We start from the raw sequence: 23,726 nt of genomic DNA, 5'->3' as shown, positions 1-23,726 counted from the left end.
TGAACCCAGGTACGGAGTACAAAGACATGATAACATGCCCACCTGAATTCCCGACAATGCTAGACAAGCCTTCGGGCATGACCCAATAATTTCCCATTCACACTTCCTCGCCGTCGGGGTACCCCCGGGCCGAAGGGTTGTTTCGCTACAAGCATATCCGTGATCTACGGGAACTCAAGCCGAAGCCCCAATCCCCGAATTTTAGCGTGCGGATGCGGAGGAGAAGTACTGTAGTACTTTAGGCCTTTCAACGTGATGCGGTAGACAAAGTTGCTGGCGAAATTCACGACCTTTAACGTAAATGGCATAGCTATTCATATTTGACATATTAAGTACATCGAAAATGTTGTCCGATAAATCGAAAAGTATCAAGGTTGTAGGAATGTCTGGTTGAGTTTCTTGAGGAAATAGATATATCTTAGACTGCTATCTACAGTTTACATAATTAGAGGTGTCGTCTGATGCGAAACACAGGATAACATAAAAGATTGAGAACTGCCACCTCTTTCGTCAATCATTCTTTTCGACAGCCGACGTCCGTAACAGTTGTACAGTCCTAGGTAATGGAATAAGAACCATGGGTCTCATTAATCTTTCGTCCTTTTTCATGCTACTCAAGGAGCATCCGAGCAGGGTCTTCGATATAGTTCTTGACGATGTTAAGGAAGTAGATGGCTTCTCGACCGTCAATCAGTCTGTGATCATATGTTACAGTGACATACATCATCTGTAGCACTCATCATTAGCTCACCGGTTTGCCAAGAATGCTTCAACAGAGCGCCTACCGGTCGAATCTCGGGCTTGCCGTCCACTGCAATCACACGATCTTTGATGGTGTTCATGTTGAAGACCGCAGCTTGTGGATAATTAATCACCGGCGTCCCAAACAAGGAGTTGAAGATGCCAGGGTTACTGATGGAAAAGTTACCACCATTAAGATCATCCATGGTCAATTTGGCTTCCCTAGCCTAGAATCAGGAGCATGGACGTCAGTAGAACCAAATGTGCCGGAGGCGTGAAAGTCTTACCTTCTGTGCCACGATGGCAATCTCCTTTTCCAACTCTACTATGCTCAGTAAATCACAGCCTTTTACCACTGGTGTTACTAGCCCCTTGGGAGAGGAAACAGCGATACTAATATCAACGTAGTCCCGATAGGTAATGAGCTCACGATTAGTGTCAATACTGGCATTGATTTCTGGGACTTGCTTCGCAGCTAGAGCTGTGGCCTTTGCAAAGGCACCCATATAGCCCAATCTTATGCCATACTGCTTTGCTACGTATTCCTTATACTTTGTACGCCATTGCATTAGAGCCGTCATATCGATCTCTTGAACCGTCGTCATCGAGGCACATGTATTTTGAGACTGCTTGAGACGTGTTGCAATGGTTTTGCGCATACGTGACATTTTCTCCTGCGAAAAGTAAGCATTTCCGATGGGGGACACATGGTTTCTGGATATTCAACACGTACCACGTGCTCAGCTCGCAGGGAAGACTCGTGTCTTGAGTCAACAGCATATTCGTCAACAGGCTGTGGTGAGCTTGCCGGTGAAAGTCCTGCAGGAGACTCAGATAGTGCTGAGCTTTCGAATGCCTGGTCGTTGGCTTCGACACTCTTGCTTTCTTCTGGTTCATTCTGGAATAAGTCCAGGGCATCCCTTGCTGTTTCGTTAGACGATCGTTCTTCGGTGACGCCAGGTCTGTTGTTGCCGTCACCAGAATCGGGTTCTATCCGGGCGATAGGCTGTCCAATCGTGACAACATCGCCTTGATGAGCTAGGAGCTCAGCAACAACTCCCTCTTGAGCAGCGTTGACTGCCACGTCGATTTTATCCGTCTCGATGCTGGCAATCTCTTCATCTGCTTCGATTCGATCCCCGACCTTCTTGTGGATGGTTGTAAGTGTGCCCTCGCTGATAGACTCGGCCATTGGAGGGACCTTGACGGTAAAGCCCCCATATTGAGCTGCACTATCACTGAAGTACCGGCTAGATGGCGTGTACAGGGTTTGGGTATTTTGATGAACATATGCCGTATGTCTTGCCAGTGCGAGGGTAAGCCGAGAGTGCCGAGCCACATATTGTAGCCGTCGAATTGGCAACGACGGCCATTGGCATATAGTTCTCTCAAGCATCTTTTCTGTGTATACGGTAGTTGGCTGGAGTGTAACCCGGTATGCCTTTAACAACCGACATACCTGGGGTCAAACTACGGAACAAGTATTTGCCCTTTTACACATGCACTTTCGGCCAGGCCCATGTGGAACGCAACGGCCGAGCTTTGGGACAAGACCTAGACGAGGGGCTATGGAATTTAGTTTCGGGATGTTTCCTCCGAGAGGCCTTGAGTTCGGCTTCGGCTTCGGGTCTGGACTGCACCCCCTTACTCCAAATCTTGGAGTCCTCTGTGCGAACTTCAAATCATGTACGCACGTTATAAATTTCAAGAGTGTTCACGCCATTATTTACACGTGCATAAGCCTGTGACAGCCTCCGTCGGCTTTGTTCACCGTTCTTGTTTAAGCTTTTGATAGCGACCGGACTTTACTATCTATGCTTGAGCTTATCAAGATTGAGAGGATATCAATCAATCAGGACTGTCCAGACATTTTACACGGTTCCGAATTACAGAATGTATCGGAAGGCCTTGTCCTGGCGATCGGTCAAGTCCGAATCAATGGCCACGCCGCTCTGGATACCCTCAGCATGCCCTTGTGATTCCACCATATAGTCAACGTGACCCTCTGCTGCCTTTTTGTCTCGCAGTCTGTTCTCCTTGTCGAGCAGAAATGCATAGACGACCAATGTAATCATCAGGTAAACCAAAGAAGCAATGCTAAGGATGCATCCCTTGAGATACCGGGGCGCATCATCCTCGGTCCAAGCCTGAGGTGAAATGATGCAGCCGACGCAATATGCCACGAAGAAGATGGTCGTCGTTGACGACTTCTTGGTGTTTCCTTTTACGTTGCTAGCCATGAGTGCCGAGCAGCTGCTAAGCAAGCAGGTTACAGCATTGGCCATCCATGTCGACACAACGATGCCCCAAGACTTGGAGGCAGGCAGCGTCGCGAGCAGTATAGCACCCAGAAGGGGTATGCAGCACAGGAAGAGGGCGGTGCACGTTCGGCTATACTTGCTCTTGACAAGACGCGGGATAAAAGCCCCGAACCAAGTGGTCAGAATGTTGAGGCCACCGCCAGGGAGCCCCACGAGCATCGTAGTGTATTTATCGTAACCGAAGCCGTTGATGACGATTGAGGAAAACTGCCGTCAGTATTAGTAAGCCCTGTAAATCAAGTTACCTGCGAGATGGGAAGTCTACTCGCCTTGATTATGGCTGTCGTGAGAGTGATACCGAGCGCCATTGACACATAGAGCCAAGTGATGGGCGATTTGTAAGCTTCGTTGAACTGGGATCGGTTGAAGTCCGTGCGGTCGCGAGTGCTGCGATCTATAGCGAGCCTCCTAGTCGCGATCTCTCGTTGGCGAGGCGTCAGAAACCACGCTGTCATGGTGTCCCCGGGGAGAAGGAAGTAGAACAGAAGCCCAGAGGTCACAGTCAGCCCGCCAATGAGAAAGAAGAGTACCCGCCAGGACTCGATGGCAAGTTTGGCACGACCAAGCCCATACATGATGAGAGCGTTGGTGATCTGAGCGAAGCCATTCATGGATACCCAGGTGGCAACTCGGACAGGGTGCTCTCGACGCTTGTACCAGACCGAGGTCAACATGACAAAGGCCGGAGAAACGGCACCTTCGGTTAGACCGAGGAAGAATCGTGCAGCCATCATCCCTCCAAAGTTATGGGGGAGACCTACACAGACGCATGCCACCCCCCACACAACAATGGTGCAGCCAATGAAGGTCTTTAGAGGTAGTCGGCCGAGAAGGTATGCGGCAGGCCAGTTGGACAGTAGCTGGCCAAGGTAGAACACCGAGACACACCAGCTGTACTCTTCGCCGGTCAGGTTCAGATCCGAGCGCAATCCGAAGATTGCAGCGTATGTAATCGATTGCTTGTCCAAGTCTGCGCTAGTCAGCCTCTTATTGCCCAATTCTGAAGATGAGGAGACTCACACATGCAGAAATAAACCAAGGTCATCAGGGGGAGCACATGGAGATCGAGCTTGCGCACGACTTGCCTCTCCTCGGCTTCATCGATAGCCTCGAAGGTGACATGGGTGTCGTCTCTGTGCTCGATCTCAGTTGAAGCAGTGGCGAAGTCCTTGTTCTGCGTGTCCTCCTTTGTATCCATATTGCGTTATTGGTTGGTTGGAATGTGTAGGAGGTTGGTGATAGGAACAAGTAGGAACAAGTGAGAACAAGAGCTTGGTGGCATTTTATACCAGTCTCCGAGAGCCTAGTAAAGTCTCGGCCAATCTGAGGCGTCATGTTATCAGTGACCTTTCAAGGAGACTGCTCCGGGGTCCCCAACTTCTCAAGCCGGATCGCATAATGCGGGGACTATCTCAGTCCGGGGAGTTTGCGGGGTAAAGTTCAGTCTTCAGCTCTACCCCACGATAATGTCCATTGAGTGGGTGAGCAAGCCATTCCACTCCTCGCGACCCCGGGGTCGAGGCCACCGCACTGTCTTTTGTTAATCCCCGAAGCGGGACTAGTAGTAACGTGAATGACTCCGAGTAGGGTCAAGGCATGAACACCTGGCGCAAATCCGGATCAATACCGGAAACTGTTTCCGAGCTTAGTCCTACTAGTAGTTCAATCACAAATCTCGGCTGCCGGCTTGTGACGAGCCGAACCTATCTATTGCACAGTGGGGTATGAGCAATGTACCAATACAAGTGGTGAAAGTGTCTGATACTCTCAGAGTAAGATAGTATTAAGAGTAATTGTTTATCACATCCTGTCCCTCAATCTCGCAGCGTACTATAGGATTTGATCGGTTGTTCTGTTAAAGAGTGGATTCTTCTTTGAGTGCTAGCGACGTGCAATACGAAGCGGATACTGTCACCAAGAACTCACAGCGGAAGATGAACCCTCATGTTCCTGGTGGCATGATCTATACACCACTCATGAGAGGAATCTTGCCCTTCATCAATGGGGGCATTTCTGGTATGATTGCAACCACTGTTATCCAGCCCATTGACATGGTCAAGGTAGGTATTGAACCAAAATCAACTCTCCTAAAATGACATATACACTCAGTACAAGACAAGGTGCGTTTGCAACTCATCGACAGTAGCCAAGCGGGTGTATCGAAATCCACGCCACTGAAAGTGGCGAGGACAATTCTCGCCCAGGGCAGAATCCTCGACTTTCACGCCGGCCTTTCCGCTGGTCTCGTCCGTCAGGGTATCTACACAACATCCAGGCTAGGGCTCTTCGACATGTTCATAAAGCACCTGCCGCAAAATCACCAAGAACAAAAAACAGCCATCACATTTTCAGAGCGCTATGGTGCCGGACTGCTAGCAGGTGGCCTTGGGGCTTTTCTAACAAACCCAACAGACCTCGCCCTAGTCCGAATGCAGTCCGATGGTCTCTTACCAGCTGCTCAGCGGAGTAATTGTAAGTCAGTTGTCGACGCCTTGAGATCCATCACTAAGGAGGAAGGCGTTCAGGCTCTTTGGGCTGGAGCGACACCAACTATTGCCCGAGCTATGTCGCTGAACCTAGGCCAGCTCACGTTCTTCTCCGAAGCCAAGGCCCGGCTAAAGACGCAGACCCAATGGCCGGCATCTACGCAGACCTTGGCTGCTAGCGCTATTGCTGGCTTTCTCTCTGCCGTTGTTGGTATCCCTTTCGATTTCGTCAAGACGCGGCTGCAGATATAGAAGCCCGGTCCTGATGGTAGGCTAGTCTATAACTCTATGGTCGACTGCTTTAGAAAGGTTGCCGTAGAAGAAGGCTGGACACGATTCTATCGTGGCTTTGGAACGCTCTATTTTCGAATTGCACCACACGCGTAAGTTCCCAGCGTTTATAGAATCTCTCTGACGCTGACATGTCGAAAGTATGATAACGTTAGTTACAGCGGACTACCTCGGTTGGATAACCAGTTAGTGTCGTAATAATGACCTTCGTGTGGAGACCTCTGAGTTAACTTGAATTAATGAGACAGTGCTGTGTAATTCAACTGGCTTTGGATTATTCCAGATATAGATCTCTTGACTGCATAAATTAAAAAGAGAGAAGTTATTATCCTGTCTGTACTGCGCGTCTAATCTGAAGTGTACACTGAAAACAACCGCATTTTTTTATTAGCAATTGACCAGGCTGAGCTGCTCACCCTAGAGCTGAAGATTGAAACAAATCGATCCAAGCAGTTGTGAAAGTCCTCCTTGGCACCCTATCGACCTGCCAAGTCTTCCAAAAACGGTAATCCGCTTCGGCAGTTGTCGCCAAGCAAAAAAAGCCTCAACACCAAACCTGAATCTCGTGACATTGAATCAGAAGATTTTTCACGACATTTTAGGTAAACAGGGTCCACTAAAATAGGCAGCGAAATAAAAGTTTTTACCCCGTGTCATTGAATCCACAGGTACTCCGCTGGAGAGAGATCCGCATGGAGTGGAAGGCCGAGAATTGGGCCGATGGGAACTGGGGAAAGATGGTGATCGGATGAAGACGAAGTTGAGTGCCTAAAACATCAACGGAAGTTTATCTACATCGAGACGCAGAAACAGCTTCACATCGATAAGTCTAATCAAAACCAACTGGCGAAAGTGTAGAAGATAAATGCCCTAGGCTCAATTGACGCGACCGGTAATCAATCATGTATGAGATGCAACGACCAGTGTAGATGAAACGTTTCGTCGCCAAGAGTTAATCCAGTCTCCATAACCATTGCAACATTTAATACTCGTTCTAGAAAACAGACCGGTAATAAGAAACCATCGTTTACAAAAAATCGCGCCATAAACACCCGGAATTAATATCGTGATGGAGGCTCTGCGGTCCGTCATGCACCGTGCCCTTGGCTCTGAAGCGAAAAGAAAAACTTGCTGGTGGAGAATCACGAGTCGTTCCCCCAGCGGAGCCCCAAATTGGGTCTGTCGCGTGCCAAAGCAACTCAACTCACTGATGACATTGATCCAGTCTGTTAATTCCGAACCCGCCAAGAAGAAAAGCCGAGAATTCAGCTGCCCAGACACAAAAACGATCGATCGCCCAGGACGGCTTCTTCGGGATGTCTACTTGGCTAATCTTGGCCATCAAGAGCCTGGCGAGTTAAACCCTCCGGGCTGTAAAAATTACAGGGATTAATTGGAGATGGTGCACTGTGACGCAATAAACGCGGGAAATAAGCAGGACCTAAACTGAAAAATTACGAGCCTCCTTCGATGAAGTCATGTCATTGTGGGGACAAAAGTTTATCAAGAATTGTGCTGCCTGGTTGTGGACTCTAACGGTTAAACCGATTGGAAGAGTGATGAACGCTTGAGCCTATTAGACTAGTTTGGTTGTTGGTTGAAATCCTTTTGTTCGTCACGACGTCATTGCTGAACCTGACTCGGCCGAGTTCAAACAGAGAGACTTATTGCTGTTGGATGAGTCTCTGATCAGCAAATTAGCTGCGTGATGGAATAACCACATCACTAAGCTTGTCTGCTCTCGGCCATGTAAAGACCCCGTAACTGCATGCAAATCTCACCCTTGACTGCTGATCTCTTTCTTTGCGTCGGCTACAACGGCACACAATCCCAAACTCCTCTGTCTTCCCCACGTAGACTACACCACCATCTGGGGGGACGCATCGGTGATGTCAAGAGTGGATTCTCCCAAGTTTTGTTCTTGTCAAACTGGTGATCCCCCAGCTTTTTAAATACCTATCTATCCACCGTCACCCCCATTTTACCAACAAGCTTAAACTTCAGACGTACCAAAACTCTGGTAGTTGATCAATATGCCGACTCACTTCTCAGACGATCCGCCGCAGGTCATCAATCAGGATGACCTGCACGTCGCTAACTCGCGGCTCCAGCAGAACTTGGATGGTTCTACAGACCATAGCGGCGATGAGAGAACACACAATGCTAACGGTGCTGGGCTGGAGAAGCTGGGTACCTACGACAAGTATGAAATCACCGAGGATGATTGCTACGATGAGCTGGGCTATTCGTTCCCCAAGTGGAAGAAGTGGTACATCCTCACCGTCATCTTCTGGGTAAGTTTGCTCAAGCCTTGGTGTTTCGGCTCCTGGCTAATGACTCATAGGTCCAAGTATCCATGAACTTCAACACCTCCCTCTACTCGAACGCTATCCCAGGCATCTCCGAAGAATTCAACGTCAGCGCCCAAGCCGCCCGCTGCGGCGCCATGATCTTCCTCGTCCTCTACGCCTTTGGCTGTGAGCTCTGGGCTCCCTGGTCAGAGGAATTCGGTCGATGGCCAATCATGCAGGCTTCTCTGTTCCTCGTAAACATCTGGCAACTCCCCGTCGCGCTGGCTCCCAATTTCGCTACCATCATGGTCGGTCGTGCGCTCGGTGGCCTTTCATCCGCTGGTGGCTCTGTCACGCTCGGTATGATCGCTGATATGTGGGAGTCTGACCACCAGCAATACGCTGTTGCTTATGTTGTCTTTTCTTCGGTCGGTGGTTCGGTCCTCGGACCCATTGTTGGTGGTTTCTGTGAACAGTACCTTCATTGGCGCTGGTCAATCTGGATCCAGCTCATTCTCGGTGGATTCATCCAAATTGTTCATTTCCTTACGGTTCCCGAGACACGAAGCACAATTCTCATGAACCGCATCGCCAAGAAGCGCAGAAAGGAGACAAACGCCAACTTCTGGGGCCCTGATGAACTCGTACCCTTCCGTGAGCGTTTCTCTGCCAAGGAGATCTTCATCACATGGACCCGTCCCTTCAAGATGTTCCTCACAGAGCCTATCGTCCTTGTCCTTTCTCTCCTCTCCGGTTTCTCCGACGCTCTCATCTTCATGTTTATCCAGTCTTTCGCTCTGGTTTATAAGCAGTGGGACTTTGATGCTGTTCAGATTGGTCTGACATTCCTTGCTATCGGTGTTGGATACGTTATAGCTTGGTTGGCATTTATTCCTGCTATCAAGAAGAACATCAAGGAGCGAAGGGAGAAGCCCAATGACGAGCGTGCACAGTACGAGTCGCGCCTGTGGTTTTTGCTTTACACTGCACCTTGCTTGCCTATTGGCTTGATTGGCTTTGCTTGGACGATTCAAGGACCACCCATTCATTGGATTGGTTCTTTGATCTTTGCTGCCATTGTTGGTATCGCCAACTACGCTATTTACATGGCTACTATTGACTACATGATCTGTGCTTGTAAGTTTGCTTGTCTTCAATTGAGGAATCTCAACTAACAACATCTAGACGGCCCTTATTCTGCTTCGGCCACTGGAGGTAATGGTTGGGCTCGAGATTTCCTCGCTGGTGTTCTTACCGTCCCCGCTACGCCATTCTTCAGTAACATCGGCGCTTCATCCGGCAAGAATCTCGAATACGCTTCGACCATTCTCTTCTGTATCTCTTTTGTTCTCGTGGTCGCCGTCTACGTTATCTACTGGAAGGGCCCGGCTCTTCGAGCACGATCACCCTTCGCTCAGCGTCTCGCTGGTGAGCGCCAGGAGAACACTGAGCAGGGACGTCGCGGAAGTGTTGCCTACGATGCTCGACGAAGGAGTAAGTCATTCAAGCCTTGCGCTGAGATTTAATACTAATGAACTATAAAGGCTCCACTGCAACTGGAACGTCCGACGTTGAGCGTCCCCCCGTTGCTGCTCGCCCAAGCTATGGACGCCAGTACAGTAACTCGAACCGTTTCTTCGGCGAGAGTCGTGTTACGCCTCGTGGAACTCCCAGAGGTACACCGTCGGCGAGTCGTCGCAACAGCAAGCATTACTAAAAGGAATGGGGGTGTTTGCAAACTTAGTAATAACGAAATGTCGGCCATTTTCTGAATGATACCCTGCTGAAAACGAGCTTCATGAATTGTATATTATCTACTTATAGCATTTAAATATCCAATAACTATAAATTACCTTGATTATGGAACGAAAGTGATGAACTCTTGTTGAAACATGGTGCTAGACACTTCTGTGATGTATGTAGGTGCAGTAAACATACCTACGTTATTACATCGTTGTGTGCTCCTCAGAAGAGCCAGTCGAACAGTGACGCTTCCTGCGCTCAGGGCTTAGTTTGCAGTAGTTACGTCAACATGGTGCTTCTCCAAGCTTTGAGAGGGTCAAAATAGGCGATGGGTATAAGGTTACCATGAGCAACTCTACCTATGATGAGTGATTTCTTAGGACTCGAACTTGTACTGAAATCTCCCAATAAATTAAAGCTCGTTGCGAGATATGGAAAACGCTATTACTAAGAACAGTGAACCTACCGCTCTGAACTGCAATGGTATTTGCTGGGAACATCCTTGTGCACCGTTGCGGGCCTAAACAAACCCACAAGGTCAGGACATATCTAGTTTTGACGATACATAAGGTATTGTTAATACAAGAGAGAACTGAATCTAATTACATGTCATATCATGTTTTCTTCCTATTCATCCGTGTCTTTTACCATAGTCCAAGCACCTCTTACAGAGAACCTCTCCGGATAACCGAGCCTCCTTCTTCGGTCGTTTCAATCTCAATGAAGTACTGATCAGAGATAGAGTTTTCTTGGTCGTAAGAGACTTGGGAGAACAGTTGCTCACTCTGCAGACCAATAGTTGCGCTAGAACCATGTTTCGTGGTCTGATAGTACTCAAACCTGATCAAGCCGGGATGGTCCTCGTAGAAACTGACCGAGAAGTGCTCACCCGTGCCCATTAGGTCAGGCCGAAGACTGCCAACATTATACTCGATAGTGAACGTGTTGCCGCGGGCGGTTTCATAGACGTCGTAGAAGATGCCTGTGTTGCAGGTGCCCTCGGTGATCAGCAGATCGTCCCAGTAGGGCATGATGCTAGTGCTCGGGATGTTCCCGGCGGGCAATTCGTTATTGGAATAAGCACTCGCGCCCTCGTCTAGTGACAGAAAGCCGTTCGTGCTGACGTAGACATTGCTTGAGGCAGCGCCAAAGAACTCGATGGGGAAAGGTGCAGTGACGCTGTCGTAGGCATCATCATATCTGCCATTCTGTGCGTCAAAAATCGGAGTCGGGTTGGCTAGGAGAATGGTTTGGGCACAGCCGGGGTCTGCGGCGGTTGTAGTAGCGGCCTCTGTAGTAGTAGTCTCGGCCTCTGCGGTGGTTGTTGTCTGAGCCTCTGCAGTGGTTGTCTCCTCGGTCGTGGTTACAGCCTCAGTGGTAGCTGTAGTTCCAGACTCGGCGGCGGTTGTTGTCTCAGCCCTGGTAGTAGCTGTCTCCCCAGTCGTACTTTCAGCCTCGGTCGTGACTGTTGTCTCTGCTCCTGTTGCCGTCTCACCAGCAGTAGTGGCAGTCTCGTCCGCTGTGGTTGTTTCTTCCTCAGTAGTGGTAGTGCTAACTGATGCAGCTGTGGTGCTGGTCAAAAGCGTAGTAGCAGTCTCGGTCTCGGCCTCGCTGGTTCCAGCGGTAGTACTGGTCTCAATAATTGCCACGCTGGTATCCGTGGTGGAGGGTACGGGGAGGATCGTGGTCGTAGATTCAGCGAGCGTAGTTGAGGCCTCAGAAGCTGGGACAAGTCAACGAGGGTTCTCATCTTGAACAGCAGGTTATGGATGCAAAGGGACGTACTGGCAGAGGAAGTCCTCGGCTTGCAGGGACCGGCTACTACCGACTCCACTACAAAAAGGCTCAAGGCCAAAGACAAGAGTTTCTTGGGATACATATTTCTTAACGAGTGACGGGGCTTGTAAAGAGTGACGAGGACGTAACGAGCGGCAGTCCCTCAAACAAGAGACACGTGAGAACGAAGGATAACAACGTTAGGGCTGATGAATGGAAGAGCCATCTCTGGATGAGTATAAATATCACAGGAGCCACGGAGTAGCCCCTGGTAAGTCGAGTCAGGGTCTTTCCGCCGTCCCCTGGTTCCCTGTCAGGCGCATGATGTGAGCACCAGCTGTGGGGTCTATCAACTCAAATTGTCACCAATCGGGGATCCAGATAACCCTCAGGATGAAAGAAAGCAGGGGATAACGGAAACACGCTGACCTGACTTAATTTGCTTTACTCTCTAAGTGATCGATAGTCTATTACTAGCGGGGCTAGCGTTTTCACCATTGCCCGCTAGCTTGGCCACGTATAAAGATAAGCTTAACTCAAGCCGGAGCGATAGGGAGGTAGCTTGACCAAGAACAATTCAAGGCACTAGAAAAAGTTTACATGGCGACCACGATTCGGAACTAAGAGAAGAGCTCACAGCGAGAAATGAAACCGCAAGAGAGTAATTCTCGATCCAAGAAAAAGCAAAACCTAAGCGAGCCCAGCTGAAAGCAAAATGCCGCTATTTTGAAATAATTGGCAGAACTAGCTAAGTTATTTCCGCTAGCTCAGCCAGCCACATGCAGCCACCATATTGCGAATAGCAAAATTTGAGCAGCAGGCCCCCTTTACGACTACAGCACCAAAAACATTTATAGCAAGTCTCGGTCCGTGTCGCAAGACTTTGGGCGGCCGGGCGTGTGAGCTGATAACGTTATTGACTCGGTTATCCCCGTGGGTCAGCCAGAACATAGAAATCCGCTTTTAGTCGATGAGACTTGTAGTTGATTGACGTTCACGCCTTGAAACTTCCAAGAACAGATGCAAACTTGACAAATTGAGTGAGACGTATATTGTAATACTGAGATCCTGGTACTGAATCCATCCCTCACTTCTCTGCTCTCTTCTGTCTTCTGTCCCTAACCAATGATAATATCTAGCTCAAGGTTCTCCCCCTCTTTAACACGATACTTTGCAGTAATGTTTCTATGATCAATATTCAAAACCGACTGCTCAGTCTTTGTAGCCTCGCGCCTCTTAGTCTTATCAGTAGTCTCGCCATAGTACTCAGGCAGAGACTGAGCACCGGTGATGTTATCTGCAAGGCCAGTGATGATGTCAAGCCAGGGCTTGTACACGTGCACACCGATGGCAACGGAGAAGGCTTCCTTGCCTTCCTCGTTCTTGAAGCGTAGCAGGCCTCCGTTGCCGCTGTCGCCCATGTAGAGGGACAGCACGCCGTTTGACTCATTCCACTCGCAGTTGGTGTAGTGCCAGCAGACCGTCTCGACGACGCGGAAGTAGGCGTTTTGGTTGGTCTGGTAGACGCGGACTTTGACGGTGTAGGGCATTCTGGGGGTGTTAGTAGGGGCAATTAGGAAGAGAAGAAGGGACTGACTTGAATGGTTTTCTTGGGGTGAGTTATAGTAGACTTCTGGTGCTTGAGTGTCGAGTTGTTTCGTGGATGGCGAGACGGATAGTATGCGTGGCAGTAGTCAAGACTATTATACCCTTTCATCTCCCATCTTCTCTCTTGTTTCTTTTCGAGAAACCTTTTGTCTTCTCATCGGTACTGAGATGTCATTTCTCCTGACGTCAAATTGAGATGTTGGCGTCTTGCGGTGAAGGCATATGCATGAATACCTACGCATGTGCCGTGTCTCAGCCTTGGATTCTTGCACCGCTTGTCAGTAAATTCGTTTATCAGTAGTCCGTGTAAGACATCTTACACTGTATAAACTTGCTCAGCTATGCCTTTAAGGGATAATTGATTTGCGGCGTAGAGTTTGATAGTACCTCCCAGATTTGACTTTTTGAGGCCCGAAACACTGAAATGGATTTTCAACGTAGTGGTGAAACATGAACCTGATTGGCAGCATCTAAGCCCTACCAGGAGACTTTGTACAGGCAGGTTTAATCGTCATATAAGTTATGCAGGCGCACAACGCTTGATTGCATTCAAGTAACCTTGGAAATTTGATTTCTCTAGTATAGCTTACTTCAATAGTGCGACAAAAGACTGCAGAGGAAGCAAAGTACAACCCACGGCTCATGATAAGCGCGCTCATCACACTGGCTCACTGTGAAGCTTTCAGCTGTGACAGTTCGCATGATCGACGTTTTACTTTCCTAACTGTATGAGACAGGTTTCCGAACCCCTCTTTACCCCTCCGACAGAGCATGTCGTCCAGAGGAGACTGATGCTGAAATGCGGCCCGTTCCTACCCGGGGCTTGGGTTCTATAGTTTTCTATTATGACGTCGGGGCGTATGCGTGTTTCTAGCCATTGGTCTTGGTTGAAAGCTTGATCTCGTCGGTCATCGCGATTTCAGTCAATTGATATGATAACTGCATATCCTGTCTCAGACACCGTCCACGGAACGGATGAGCCCGATTCCGGTCCTCATATTCCGATGTCGGATGAATTCTGCCAGATATCCCAGAAAGATTCCAGGCACATAAGGTTATGCGAATCTCTAGAGTTATGCATTGAATATATTCCTTCTGTTATGATAATTGAAAGCAGGTTGTTTAACGAAACGCTAGATGGCTATAATTAAAAGGCTAATACAAAATATACTCCTCGATGATTTTCAAGAATATCATCTCCAAAGTGCCCATACTAACAGTATAATGCGCAACACCCATATTCTTCTTATGCTGCTCTAAAATCTCAATCACCTGAACGACTTGGCCCTTTCTATTCTGTGACGCAGCAAAGGCCTCATCGGCAGTGCTATTAGCCGGTATACTAAAACGGAATTGTCCGCCCAGACTTAACCCTCTGAAGTTTGCACCTGGAAACGTCTTGCGAATCCATGCTTCGACCTTTTGCATTTCCATCTGGTCAGAGGATGGTGCTGATTCTAACACCAAATGTACTTCGTAGGAGTTGCTGTGTCTGTTGCGGAGTTCTTGGATTGTGCCCGCGGCGAGGATGCGTTTTGAAAGGATTGCGACGCGTGTTGCTAGCATGTCTGCTTCTTCCATTGAGTGTGTCTGGAGACCGTTAGTACGTGATGCAAATCGAGACAGTAGGTACTTGCCGTCAACAGAACTGAGCGACTTGATGAAATGCCTGAGAGCATAGCCCACATGTCGCGCTTAGCTATAGGGTCCATCGCTGAACTCGGCTCATCAAGGATGAGGATTGGTGGGTTGCCTGTACCTGTCAGTTTTGTTCGGTGGTGTTAGGCGATATATCATACCTAGCAACGCAATAGCCAAACTCAACTTTCGCTTGTTTCCGCCGGATAACCGGGATGTTAGCTTGTCGGCGTGAGGCCTCAGTCCAACCTTGGACATGACCAAGTTGACGTTCCTATGAACATCTGCGATACCCTTGACGCGAGCGTAAAAAGCGAGCTGTTGACGGACAGTGATTTGATCCAAGGCGTCAAACTGTGGGCAATCTATAACATCATCAGTAGGTGAAAGGGCCCGGTAGATGTCGATGCTTACAGCCAATGCTCTGTCGCCCTGCTCGAGTATCCTTCTGCATATCCACACCCTTGATGTAGATGTTGCCGTAATCTGGGCGAACTTCACCTCGCATCATGTTGATGGTGGTCGTCTTGCCGGCTCCATTGGGCCCAAGAATCGCTGTTTGGTGTTAGTTGAGATGTAGACGGGGGTCGCGTACAGAACTTACCCAATAGCTCACCCTTCGCCATAGTGAGCGATACACCATCAACAGCAACATTACCACCAAAAGACTTATAAATCTGATCAACATCGACCAGGTTCCCACTCATGCCTCGAGACTTTGTCATCGGCGCCATCTCAATGTGAGCATTCTTCCCGTTGGTCCTCTTCCTTTGATACAGCGGCACGACATGCTCTGCCCACAAAGTTCGGAGAGTCCATGTCCTTGCGTCAAGCAACAACAAAAGAGCAAACAAATACGCGACTTGAATGCAGAGGAGAAGAATCGGGCCGCCGTAGGCATGGATGTTGCCGGGATAGCTTATCACTGCATCACCACGACATCCTGCGGCCCAGACGTTGAGACCGACGACCATGGCGCGAAAGAGGTTGGCGACAGGGAAGATAAGACCAAGAATGAACACCGCTGTGTCCATGGATGAAGACCTATTGCCTGGGCTTTGGTTGACAGAGGCAATCTGACAAGTCAGCATGCGTTCTCTTGGGATAGGTGAAGTGACATACCATGAGTCCTGCGACGGAGATGCCAAACATCAAGAGCGAAACACAGAAGGATATTCCAAAAGAAGAGAGTTCTGATCGAGCGAAGAGCGAAATGATGTAACACCAGAGCATCATTGCAAAGCCGTACAGAAGCATAACAGGGAAGAGATGCCAAGCGCCGTACCACTTGAGAATGATCAAAGAGATAAATAAGGTTGATAGGCAGGATATAAGAATAACAAAGACTATGTCGACGATGATATGGGATGTCCATAGCGCAAGAGGTTGGATCGAGTTGGAGTATTGTAGGGTTCGAATCTTTCGAAGTCGTTCGTAGGCAGGGTATAGAGCGAAGAAGGCTGGGTAGAGGACATGCAGGACGGTGAGTAACTAGTCAGCATTAGTGTTATCCAACGAAGGAGGCAAAGGGTGACCTACGATAGCGAGAAACATGCCAGGGCCAGGGTCAGACTGTTTACATGGTCAGTGGATGCCAAGAAAACAAAATATATGGTTGCATACCGGTATCGAAGAGCTGAAGTATGCAAAAGAAAGAGAGATTGGAGTTTCACTCTTCAGCTGACTCCACATATTCAGCATCAACATCGATCCATCAGCCCCATGCTCGGCGTTATACGCAAACGTATCTTTGTCCTTCCCATCCATGTACAGCGCTCCGGGTACAAGTTGTCTCGGCTTATCACGAACTTGCTTCAAGAAAGCATCATAGTCATCTTGAAACTTGAATTGATCTTGGTAGGCCTTAATGTCATATTCTTTTCCAATAGGATACTTGGACAATGAGCGAAAGAGAGTCTTGTTGAGAGTGTTTGGGCCAACGAGCATGGTGATATTATCGGAACCAGCGAGATCATAGTAGCCGTTCGGGCGAAGAGCTATGGGCCATGGTTCGTCAAGGATGGATGAGTCGGTTGATACGCAGGGTGTTGGTTGGAAGGGAGTGGGATCGTTGGCCATGGCGCTGAAGACGGGTGTGAAAATTAGTGGGATTGCGAGGGCGAGAATATACCACCAGAAGCCTCTCTTCAGAACTAAAAGACGCTTGAGGAGGAGAGCTGAGAGTTGTTGGAAGAATGAAGCTTGGGTTCCTGAACTGAGCTGACTGTCTGGTGTTTCGTTCCCTTCAAGAAAAGGACTCCGGTCAGAAGTTCCAACATCGTCGTCCTCACCTTCATCGGCGACCTTGAGGAAAACATCTTCCATAGTAGGTCCACTCAATGAAGTATCAGAGTATCCCGCTGCTTGTAGAGACGTCAAAAGCGCTGCAGCAGATGTCGAATCAGGAGTGTTAAACACAGTCTGCCCTTGGTGCACAGTCGTACTATATGGTGTATCCGGGGGATTCTGAACGCCAGGTAAATGGACTCGATAACCTCCTCCGTGGAGATTCTTCAGTGCTGCCGTTGAACCCTGACACTTGACGTGTCCGTGCGATACAATGACAACTTGATCGGCCAAAACTTCGCATTCATCGAGGAAATGGGTTGTGAGGATAAGACTTCGCTTCTGACGTTCGGCAAGGATGATGTTCCACATCGCTCTTCGAGAGACAGGGTCCTATATCCGTCAGTGAGTGCAGTATAATGTGATGGAGTTACGTACCATACCGGTGGTTACTTCGTCCATGAGACAGATTGAACTACCGCCTGCTAACATACATAGCATTTGGACCTTTCTCATCTGACCTCCGCTGAGTGTACCGACAGGACTGTGCTTCTTTAGGGATAGATCGCAGGATTCGACGAGGGTGTCTAGAGATTGGAGATCTGTTGCTCCGCCTTTCATCATGGCCCAAAGTCTACCGTGTTCGAGGACTGAAAGCTCGGGCCAGTGGATGTTGCGTTGAGGGCAGATGCCTTGCGAGTTAGTTCAAGAACCGAGTCGTGATGATAAACTTACCCAGGTTTGAGCGAGGGGCATTAACATTGATCGAGCCACTTGTAAGCTTTTGCGTACCAGCAATCAAACCTAGTGTTGTTGTCTTGCCAGATCCATTGATACCAAGAAGACACAAGACTTGCTTCCTCTGCATGGAAAGGCTAAGCGAATTGACAGCTATCGTGGGACGAGCTCTTCGGCAGCACCGTCTCCAAAGTGAAGGTTTATATGTTTTCGTGAGGTCTACAATCTCGAGGGCCGTTGGATTATCGGTCGCGTTGGCGCTTGTGAACTTTCTACCCTTGTTGTTGACACCATGAGAGCACTTCTCAATTAGAATAGCTAGCAAGGGATAGAGCACTATGGTTAAGAGGAGCAGCCCCCATAGCATAGATATTGTAACTTCGTATATGCGAGGTTGATGGGGGGCTGGCTTCGAGATGTTCGTTGCGAGCCCTTGAGCTTCGTATCGGCAAAGTTGGTTCAGGAAGAAGATGTAACTCGAACTCGGGAAGATAGCAGATAGGATTAGGACGATGAGCGCAGGAACATTTTCGGGTTTCGAGTCGAGAATCTCGCAGAGGGCGGCGAGGAGCATTAGGACGATGACCATGGAGATGGCGGTATATCGGATGTTGATGGTGGCTGCAAAGACACTCATGCTTGTGAGGGATAGCCCGGAGAGGATCTGCCAGAGGATGACGATACCGGCGTTCGAGGTTGGGACGAGAAGGGCTGCATACACTACTATCATTAGCAGAATAATCGAGACGGTTGTATGTTGTACTTACAAGCTCCAAAGATGATCCAACTGGGTAGGTAGATGATATTAAAAGCAATAAGATAACTCAACACCCTCGCCGACGCAGCGCCACCCGTCATCACATCAATCAACTGCGCCATCCCCGCTTCTCTCTCAGTCGATATCATCCCAATGATATGAAACACCGATGAAATCATACTCAGAAAACACACGATTCCAAAGCCACCGACGATAGTCGCCGCAAAGTTACGACGCTTTATCTCAGCAGCCTCATCTTGTGTTATCCGTGTAAACATGTAATTGTTCGGAGTCGTGGTTGAGTTCGTGATGGCGTTTTCGACGGCGAGTTGGAGCGGTGCGTAGTGGTTCGTCGACGGCGTCGTGATGTCGAATTTGGTTGATGCTCGTGCTGAACTAACCCTGATGGTGTAACTCCACGTCTTGTTACCCGCTTTACTAAGAGGTGAATCGTTGAAAATAACAGCAGCGTAACAGTTCGTTACACCGCTTAAACTCGTGGGACATCGTTTTCGTAAATCAGCTTCACTATCAGCGACTTCAACAGTCCCCTTCAACCCATGCTGAATCTTGGTAATGACACCACCAACATCAGACCCCGCGTTCGAACCTTGCACAAAAACAAGTTTTGTCCCAGACGGCAGAGTCTCAGCAAGGCTTGGGATGGGAGATGGTTCTCCAACGCCATACCTGCTTCCATCGCCTGTGAAGTTCTGGATTTGGAGGACTAGAACGAGAATCAGGACGGGGATCAGGAGAGCTCGGAGGAGTGTTGAGAGCCAGTGCTTGACGAGTGCAATCAGGAAGATTTTCCTTATCAGGGCTTGCAGTTGCCGGAACCATAGTCTTGTGGATGAGAACATGATTCGATGATGTGTGAAGGATGAAGATATTCATGATATGATTATGTTAGGCACTATATACATATTCGCGATTACTTGGGCTGCCTCTGGACGAATTGGAAGGCATAGTGTCCCGCGGAGCTAGGGTTGAAAGAAAACATGACAGCTGGATAGGTATGTGACCAACCAATCTTGTCTCCCTGGCGTCTCGTGAATTTTTTCCACAATGAGGCCTGATGCATTATCAAAGTAACTGCCTTCTTAAAAGAGTTAGCAGACTTACGTGCGTCCAGTTTCATCAAGGTCTGTTTACATAATGTCAACAGAGAGTCTATAATAAGAAGGTTAAAGGGAAATTAAATTGAGTTGTGGAGACGAGGCTGATTTTCAGTTAGGCATACTTCACTCAAGCTCAGAATAAGTTCCTGCAGCCCTAAGAGAGTAGTCTAGATCGTGACGACGACTTCATCCCCTAGCGATGGAAAAATGATTTCTCGTATTGAAAGGATGTGAAACTGGTGGGTACGTGCACTTTTTGCTGCTCAGCCACCACCTTGACGTTGCCCTGACGGGTTCCACTATCACAAGCTAAAACAAAGAGGAGCACTAGAACAAACTATCGAGGATTTGTTTTAGTTTTATCAGATCATTTTGGGTTTATTGGTTGGAGGTAGTTCGGTGATTTACTGTACGGGCTTAGCTTGCGGGTGTCGGTAGGTGAACGTTGCATTCAGGTACACGAAGCGGAATTGCTGCCGTTTGGAGGGAGTTGGACATGGTTTCCACGTTGCATCTCATGATATGGAGAGGTGGTTGGTCGCCCTTTTACGATGTAGGATTGACGGTAGGGCGAGCTCTCGGCAGTGGGATCTTGGTGTTTGGGACTTTGCCGAGGGGGCCAGTGACATTGAACAAGGGGGAGGCTGTGAAGGGATAAGTAATATATGAAAGGACCACCATGGTTCAGCGTGACTCCTAACTCTGGAGTTTGTTGCCAGAATATGGTCAAGTCTGTTCAGGGATGCTATACGCATCCCTGGATGTTTAGTAGTCAACCTCACCTGAATCTGATTGGTTGGCTGTCAATTAACGCGAACTTGACCTCCCAAACATAATGCACTGTAATAGACCTTCTAACTTGTCAGACGTTATCATTCCATTTAAAATATCTCACAGCTCATATCTAGCCAATTGAATTCTACATTGAGTTGCATCTTAGCACATCAGTCTCACCAATGATCTCGCCTTACAAATCAACGATTAGAAATCACAATGACACCATCTCCAACACCAACAACATCATCCCAAGATATAAAACCCCTCCAAATCAACCCAAAGGCTTCACCTGAAACAATAAACAAACTATAACCTTAACTATCCCAAACTAGCTCATCATGGCCCCAATCCGCACAGCCATCGTCGGCCTCTCATCCTCCGCCAAAACGTCATGGGCGTCAAGCACCCATCTCCAGTACCTCAATTCCCCCCTCGGCCGCTCAAAGTACCAGATCGTCGCCCTCCAAAACTCTTCCCTCCAGGCCGCCAAGAACGCTATAGCGCACTACAATCTCCCACCCGAGACTAAAGCATATGGTACACCAGAAGACTTGGCCGCTGATAAAGACGTCGAGTTAGTCGTTGTAGCTACGCGTGTTGATGTTCACCATTCAAGCGCTCTTCCGAGTGTAAAGGCTGGCAAGGATTTATACGTGGAGTGGCCGCTTGCGCAGGATGTTAAGCATGCGAGGGAACTTGTTGATGCTGCGAGGGAGAAGGGAGTGAAGACGATTGTTGGACTGCAGGGACGGTATGCGCCGCCGATTAAGAAGCTGAGAGAGATTATCAAAGAAGGGCGGATTGGCAAGGTTGTTAGTGCAGAGTTGTATGCATCCGGAGGAACGAATGATAGGGAGATACTGCCGTCGAGTTTGGAGTATTTTACCCAGCGGGTTGTTGGGGGTAATATCTTTACCATCGGTCTTGGACACAGTAAGTCACCATTTTCGGAGAGGCTCAGCAGCAACTAACAATTCAGTCTTTGATCAGTTCCAGTCCATCATCGGAGACATCACCAACTTCAAAAGCACTCTCCACAATCAACGTCCCAACATCCGCGTCCGCGATCCCAAAACCAACGAAATAACCCACACAACAACCTCCAACGTCCCCGACCTCATCCTCGCAACAGGTCGTCTCTCCGAATCCCCCACCGCCCAAAAAGACGCCGCCGTCCTCGTTCGCTTCCGCCGCGGCCAACCCTTCCCCGGCTCTCCTCACCTGAGCATCGCCATCGCCGGCGAAAAGGGCGAGATCAGAGTACAAGTCTTTACTGGCACAACACTCCACGGCGCTTCTGCTTATGAGAAGCCTGTTGTTATTGAAGTACATGATTTTGAGAGGGATGTTGTGGAGCAGGTTGAGTGGAAGTGGGAGGAGTGGCAGCAGGATATTCCGCTACTGGCGAGGGGCGTGGCGGCTGTCTATGAGGCGTTTGCGGAGGGAGATTGGGATGGGTTGGTTAGTTTTGAGGAGGCGTTGAAGAGGCATGAGCAGCTCGAGGGGTTGCTTGGACAGTGGGATGAGGATAGAGGCGTTTGAGTTCCAACTTTGACCAGTTTTGGCTTTCTCATTTAATGAGCATTCATTGTGCCATCTCTTTTAGACACGACCACCTACTCGTGTGCTTATTATATTGGGTGACAAGGTCGTTAGTTGGCTGTGGCTTGCTATATCAAAGCTAGTTTATGCTGAAATCGTAATGCTCAACGTCATGACTAGCACCCTTGTGATCTTGACCGTGTATTTCTCGAGACATCATCTCATTTTAGGATCAGCCACACTAAACTCAACATAAATTTACCAAGCTACATAAATCTTTACATAATTTAGGTAAACATGAAGTAAACTTAGGACTCTGCCATTTCGGCAAGCTCAGCGACCTGCTTCTCGATCTCAAGTGCTACTACACATAATTAACACACGACCTCACCTCAAAAACAGTCTTTTGTAGGTACTTACCATGAATTGCCACAGCGGCTCTCTTTCCCGTAAACATCGCATGCGGGACATTAGGCACACTGCCAGAATTCGCATCGCCCACTGCATAAATACCGGGCACGCTCGTGAGCATGGTGCCGCTGATAACCCCCAACTTCCCCTTCGTCAGAAAAACACCGGCTTTTTCTCCAACGTCCGATCGCTGTCTGCTGGGGAAGCTCGATAGGAAGGCGACGCGCTCCACGGGCTCGCCCTCTGTGAAGTGCACACTGAAGAGGTCGTCCTTCGGAACCGAGGGCTTCCGAGGCTCCTTATCCACTTCTTCACCCTCCTTGAGGCGCTCGAGAGAAGTAATGGTGCGGTTATCTATCGTTACGTTGTGCAGCTTTAGATACTCCTCCCATTGGGGAAATTGCGCGTTAGCGACTCTCCTCATTACATCGTTGTCAGTTCCGTTAACGAAGGCAACGATGTCGGTGTCCAGCGTGAGGATCTTTCTGACGTAGATGGCCACTTTGTCGAGGGGGCACAAAAGACCGAGGGGCTGGTCGGCATACTCGTGGCCGTCGCACCAGGGGCACGAGTTAATTCCCCTGCCCCAATTCTCCGCGATCCCGGGCGTGGAGGGCAGAATGTCCTGTACGCCAGTTGCAAGAACGATTTTGCGTGCTGTAAGTCCTTTACCCCTTTGCATGATTGAGTTGGGGTTATGTTCAAGAGTGACGGAGAAGCGTGTGTTTTTGCTGGGGAGGCATTTTATATCGACCACTGTTCCGTTTATCATCTTGACGGTCTTGTAGTGCTTGAGGAGACGGCGGGCTTCGTGACGGAAATAGGCTGGCTGAACACCTTTTTACAAAGTCAGTCAATCAGTTCGTTGAATCTAGCAGGCTAAGCAGATGAGCCAGGCTGCTTACCATCCCAGCCGATAACATCGTGCATATGTGTCGTTTGGCCATTTCTGTACTCCCCAGAGTCAATCAGAAGAACTTTTCTGCGCACTCTTGCGAGGCTGCTCAGGGCGGAGAGACCAGCTGGACCGCCGCCGACAATGATGACATCGTATTGTGTTGATTCAAAGACGGAGGGAGTTGCGAGGGCGTTAGTCAGAGAGAAGAGCCCCAAGAGGCTGATGAGAAGTAACAGCATCGTGAGGATGAAGAGGGTGAGTGTCGAAAGGCAATGTCTTTTGGGTGGGCATGATGCCGACA

The 23,726-nt window shown here is 48.9% G+C and overlaps 9 protein-coding genes across 9 annotated transcripts; 3 read left to right on the top strand and 6 right to left on the bottom strand.

Moving 5' to 3' along the window:
• Positions 1–610: 610 nt before the first annotated feature.
• Positions 611–2,137, bottom strand: FMAN_03914 (uncharacterized protein; the record flags this gene model as incomplete). Its single annotated transcript, XM_041824173.1, has 4 exons — positions 611–727; positions 786–968; positions 1,029–1,415; positions 1,475–2,137. The coding sequence occupies 4 exons, from the start codon at positions 2,135–2,137 to the stop codon at positions 611–613; spliced, it is 1,350 nt and encodes a 449-aa protein (XP_041689680.1).
• A 490-nt stretch (positions 2,138–2,627) lies between these two features.
• On the bottom strand, positions 2,628–4,260 carry FMAN_03915 (uncharacterized protein; the record flags this gene model as incomplete). Its single annotated transcript, XM_041824172.1, has 3 exons — positions 2,628–3,269; positions 3,332–4,032; positions 4,083–4,260. The coding sequence occupies 3 exons, from the start codon at positions 4,258–4,260 to the stop codon at positions 2,628–2,630; spliced, it is 1,521 nt and encodes a 506-aa protein (XP_041689679.1).
• A 736-nt stretch (positions 4,261–4,996) lies between these two features.
• FMAN_03916 (uncharacterized protein) lies at positions 4,997–5,800 on the top strand (the record flags this gene model as incomplete). Its single annotated transcript, XM_041824171.1, has 2 exons — positions 4,997–5,122; positions 5,183–5,800. The coding sequence occupies 2 exons, from the start codon at positions 4,997–4,999 to the stop codon at positions 5,798–5,800; spliced, it is 744 nt and encodes a 247-aa protein (XP_041689678.1).
• Positions 5,801–7,872: 2,072 nt separating this feature from the next.
• On the top strand, positions 7,873–9,847 carry FMAN_03917 (uncharacterized protein; the record flags this gene model as incomplete). The annotated part of the gene is made up of 4 exons (XM_041824170.1): positions 7,873–8,133; positions 8,184–9,267; positions 9,316–9,624; positions 9,675–9,847. 4 exons carry the CDS (start codon positions 7,873–7,875, stop codon positions 9,845–9,847), a joined length of 1,827 nt encoding a protein of 608 aa, XP_041689677.1.
• Positions 9,848–10,538: 691 nt separating this feature from the next.
• FMAN_03918 (uncharacterized protein) lies at positions 10,539–11,752 on the bottom strand (the record flags this gene model as incomplete). Its single annotated transcript, XM_041824169.1, has 2 exons — positions 10,539–11,596; positions 11,659–11,752. 2 exons carry the CDS (start codon positions 11,750–11,752, stop codon positions 10,539–10,541), a joined length of 1,152 nt encoding a protein of 383 aa, XP_041689676.1.
• Positions 11,753–12,767: 1,015 nt separating this feature from the next.
• FMAN_03919 (uncharacterized protein) lies at positions 12,768–13,199 on the bottom strand (the record flags this gene model as incomplete). Its single annotated transcript, XM_041824168.1, has 1 exon — positions 12,768–13,199. The coding sequence occupies one exon, from the start codon at positions 13,197–13,199 to the stop codon at positions 12,768–12,770; it is 432 nt and encodes a 143-aa protein (XP_041689675.1).
• Positions 13,200–14,412: 1,213 nt separating this feature from the next.
• On the bottom strand, positions 14,413–19,539 carry FMAN_03920 (uncharacterized protein; the record flags this gene model as incomplete). The annotated part of the gene is made up of 11 exons (XM_041824166.1): positions 14,413–14,847; positions 14,895–15,010; positions 15,057–15,260; positions 15,310–15,450; positions 15,500–15,971; positions 16,018–16,386; positions 16,435–16,467; positions 16,519–17,574; positions 17,620–17,873; positions 17,917–18,639; positions 18,687–19,539. The coding sequence occupies 11 exons, from the start codon at positions 19,537–19,539 to the stop codon at positions 14,413–14,415; spliced, it is 4,656 nt and encodes a 1,551-aa protein (XP_041689674.1).
• A 1,373-nt stretch (positions 19,540–20,912) lies between these two features.
• FMAN_03921 (uncharacterized protein) lies at positions 20,913–22,116 on the top strand (the record flags this gene model as incomplete). The annotated part of the gene is made up of 2 exons (XM_041824165.1): positions 20,913–21,507; positions 21,554–22,116. The coding sequence occupies 2 exons, from the start codon at positions 20,913–20,915 to the stop codon at positions 22,114–22,116; spliced, it is 1,158 nt and encodes a 385-aa protein (XP_041689673.1).
• A 308-nt stretch (positions 22,117–22,424) lies between these two features.
• FMAN_03922 (uncharacterized protein) lies at positions 22,425–23,664 on the bottom strand (the record flags this gene model as incomplete). Its single annotated transcript, XM_041824164.1, has 3 exons — positions 22,425–22,480; positions 22,537–23,364; positions 23,433–23,664. The coding sequence occupies 3 exons, from the start codon at positions 23,662–23,664 to the stop codon at positions 22,425–22,427; spliced, it is 1,116 nt and encodes a 371-aa protein (XP_041689672.1).
• Between the last annotated feature and the right edge of the window lie 62 nt (positions 23,665–23,726).

Source organism: Fusarium mangiferae (assembly GCF_900044065.1).
Source record: "Fusarium mangiferae strain MRC7560 genome assembly, contig: FMAN_scaffold017, whole genome shotgun sequence".
Classification (NCBI taxonomy): Eukaryota; Fungi; Ascomycota; class Sordariomycetes; order Hypocreales; family Nectriaceae; genus Fusarium; species Fusarium mangiferae.
The sequence above is the reverse complement of the archived record's forward strand: the minus strand, read 5'-3'. Positions and strand labels throughout refer to the sequence as shown.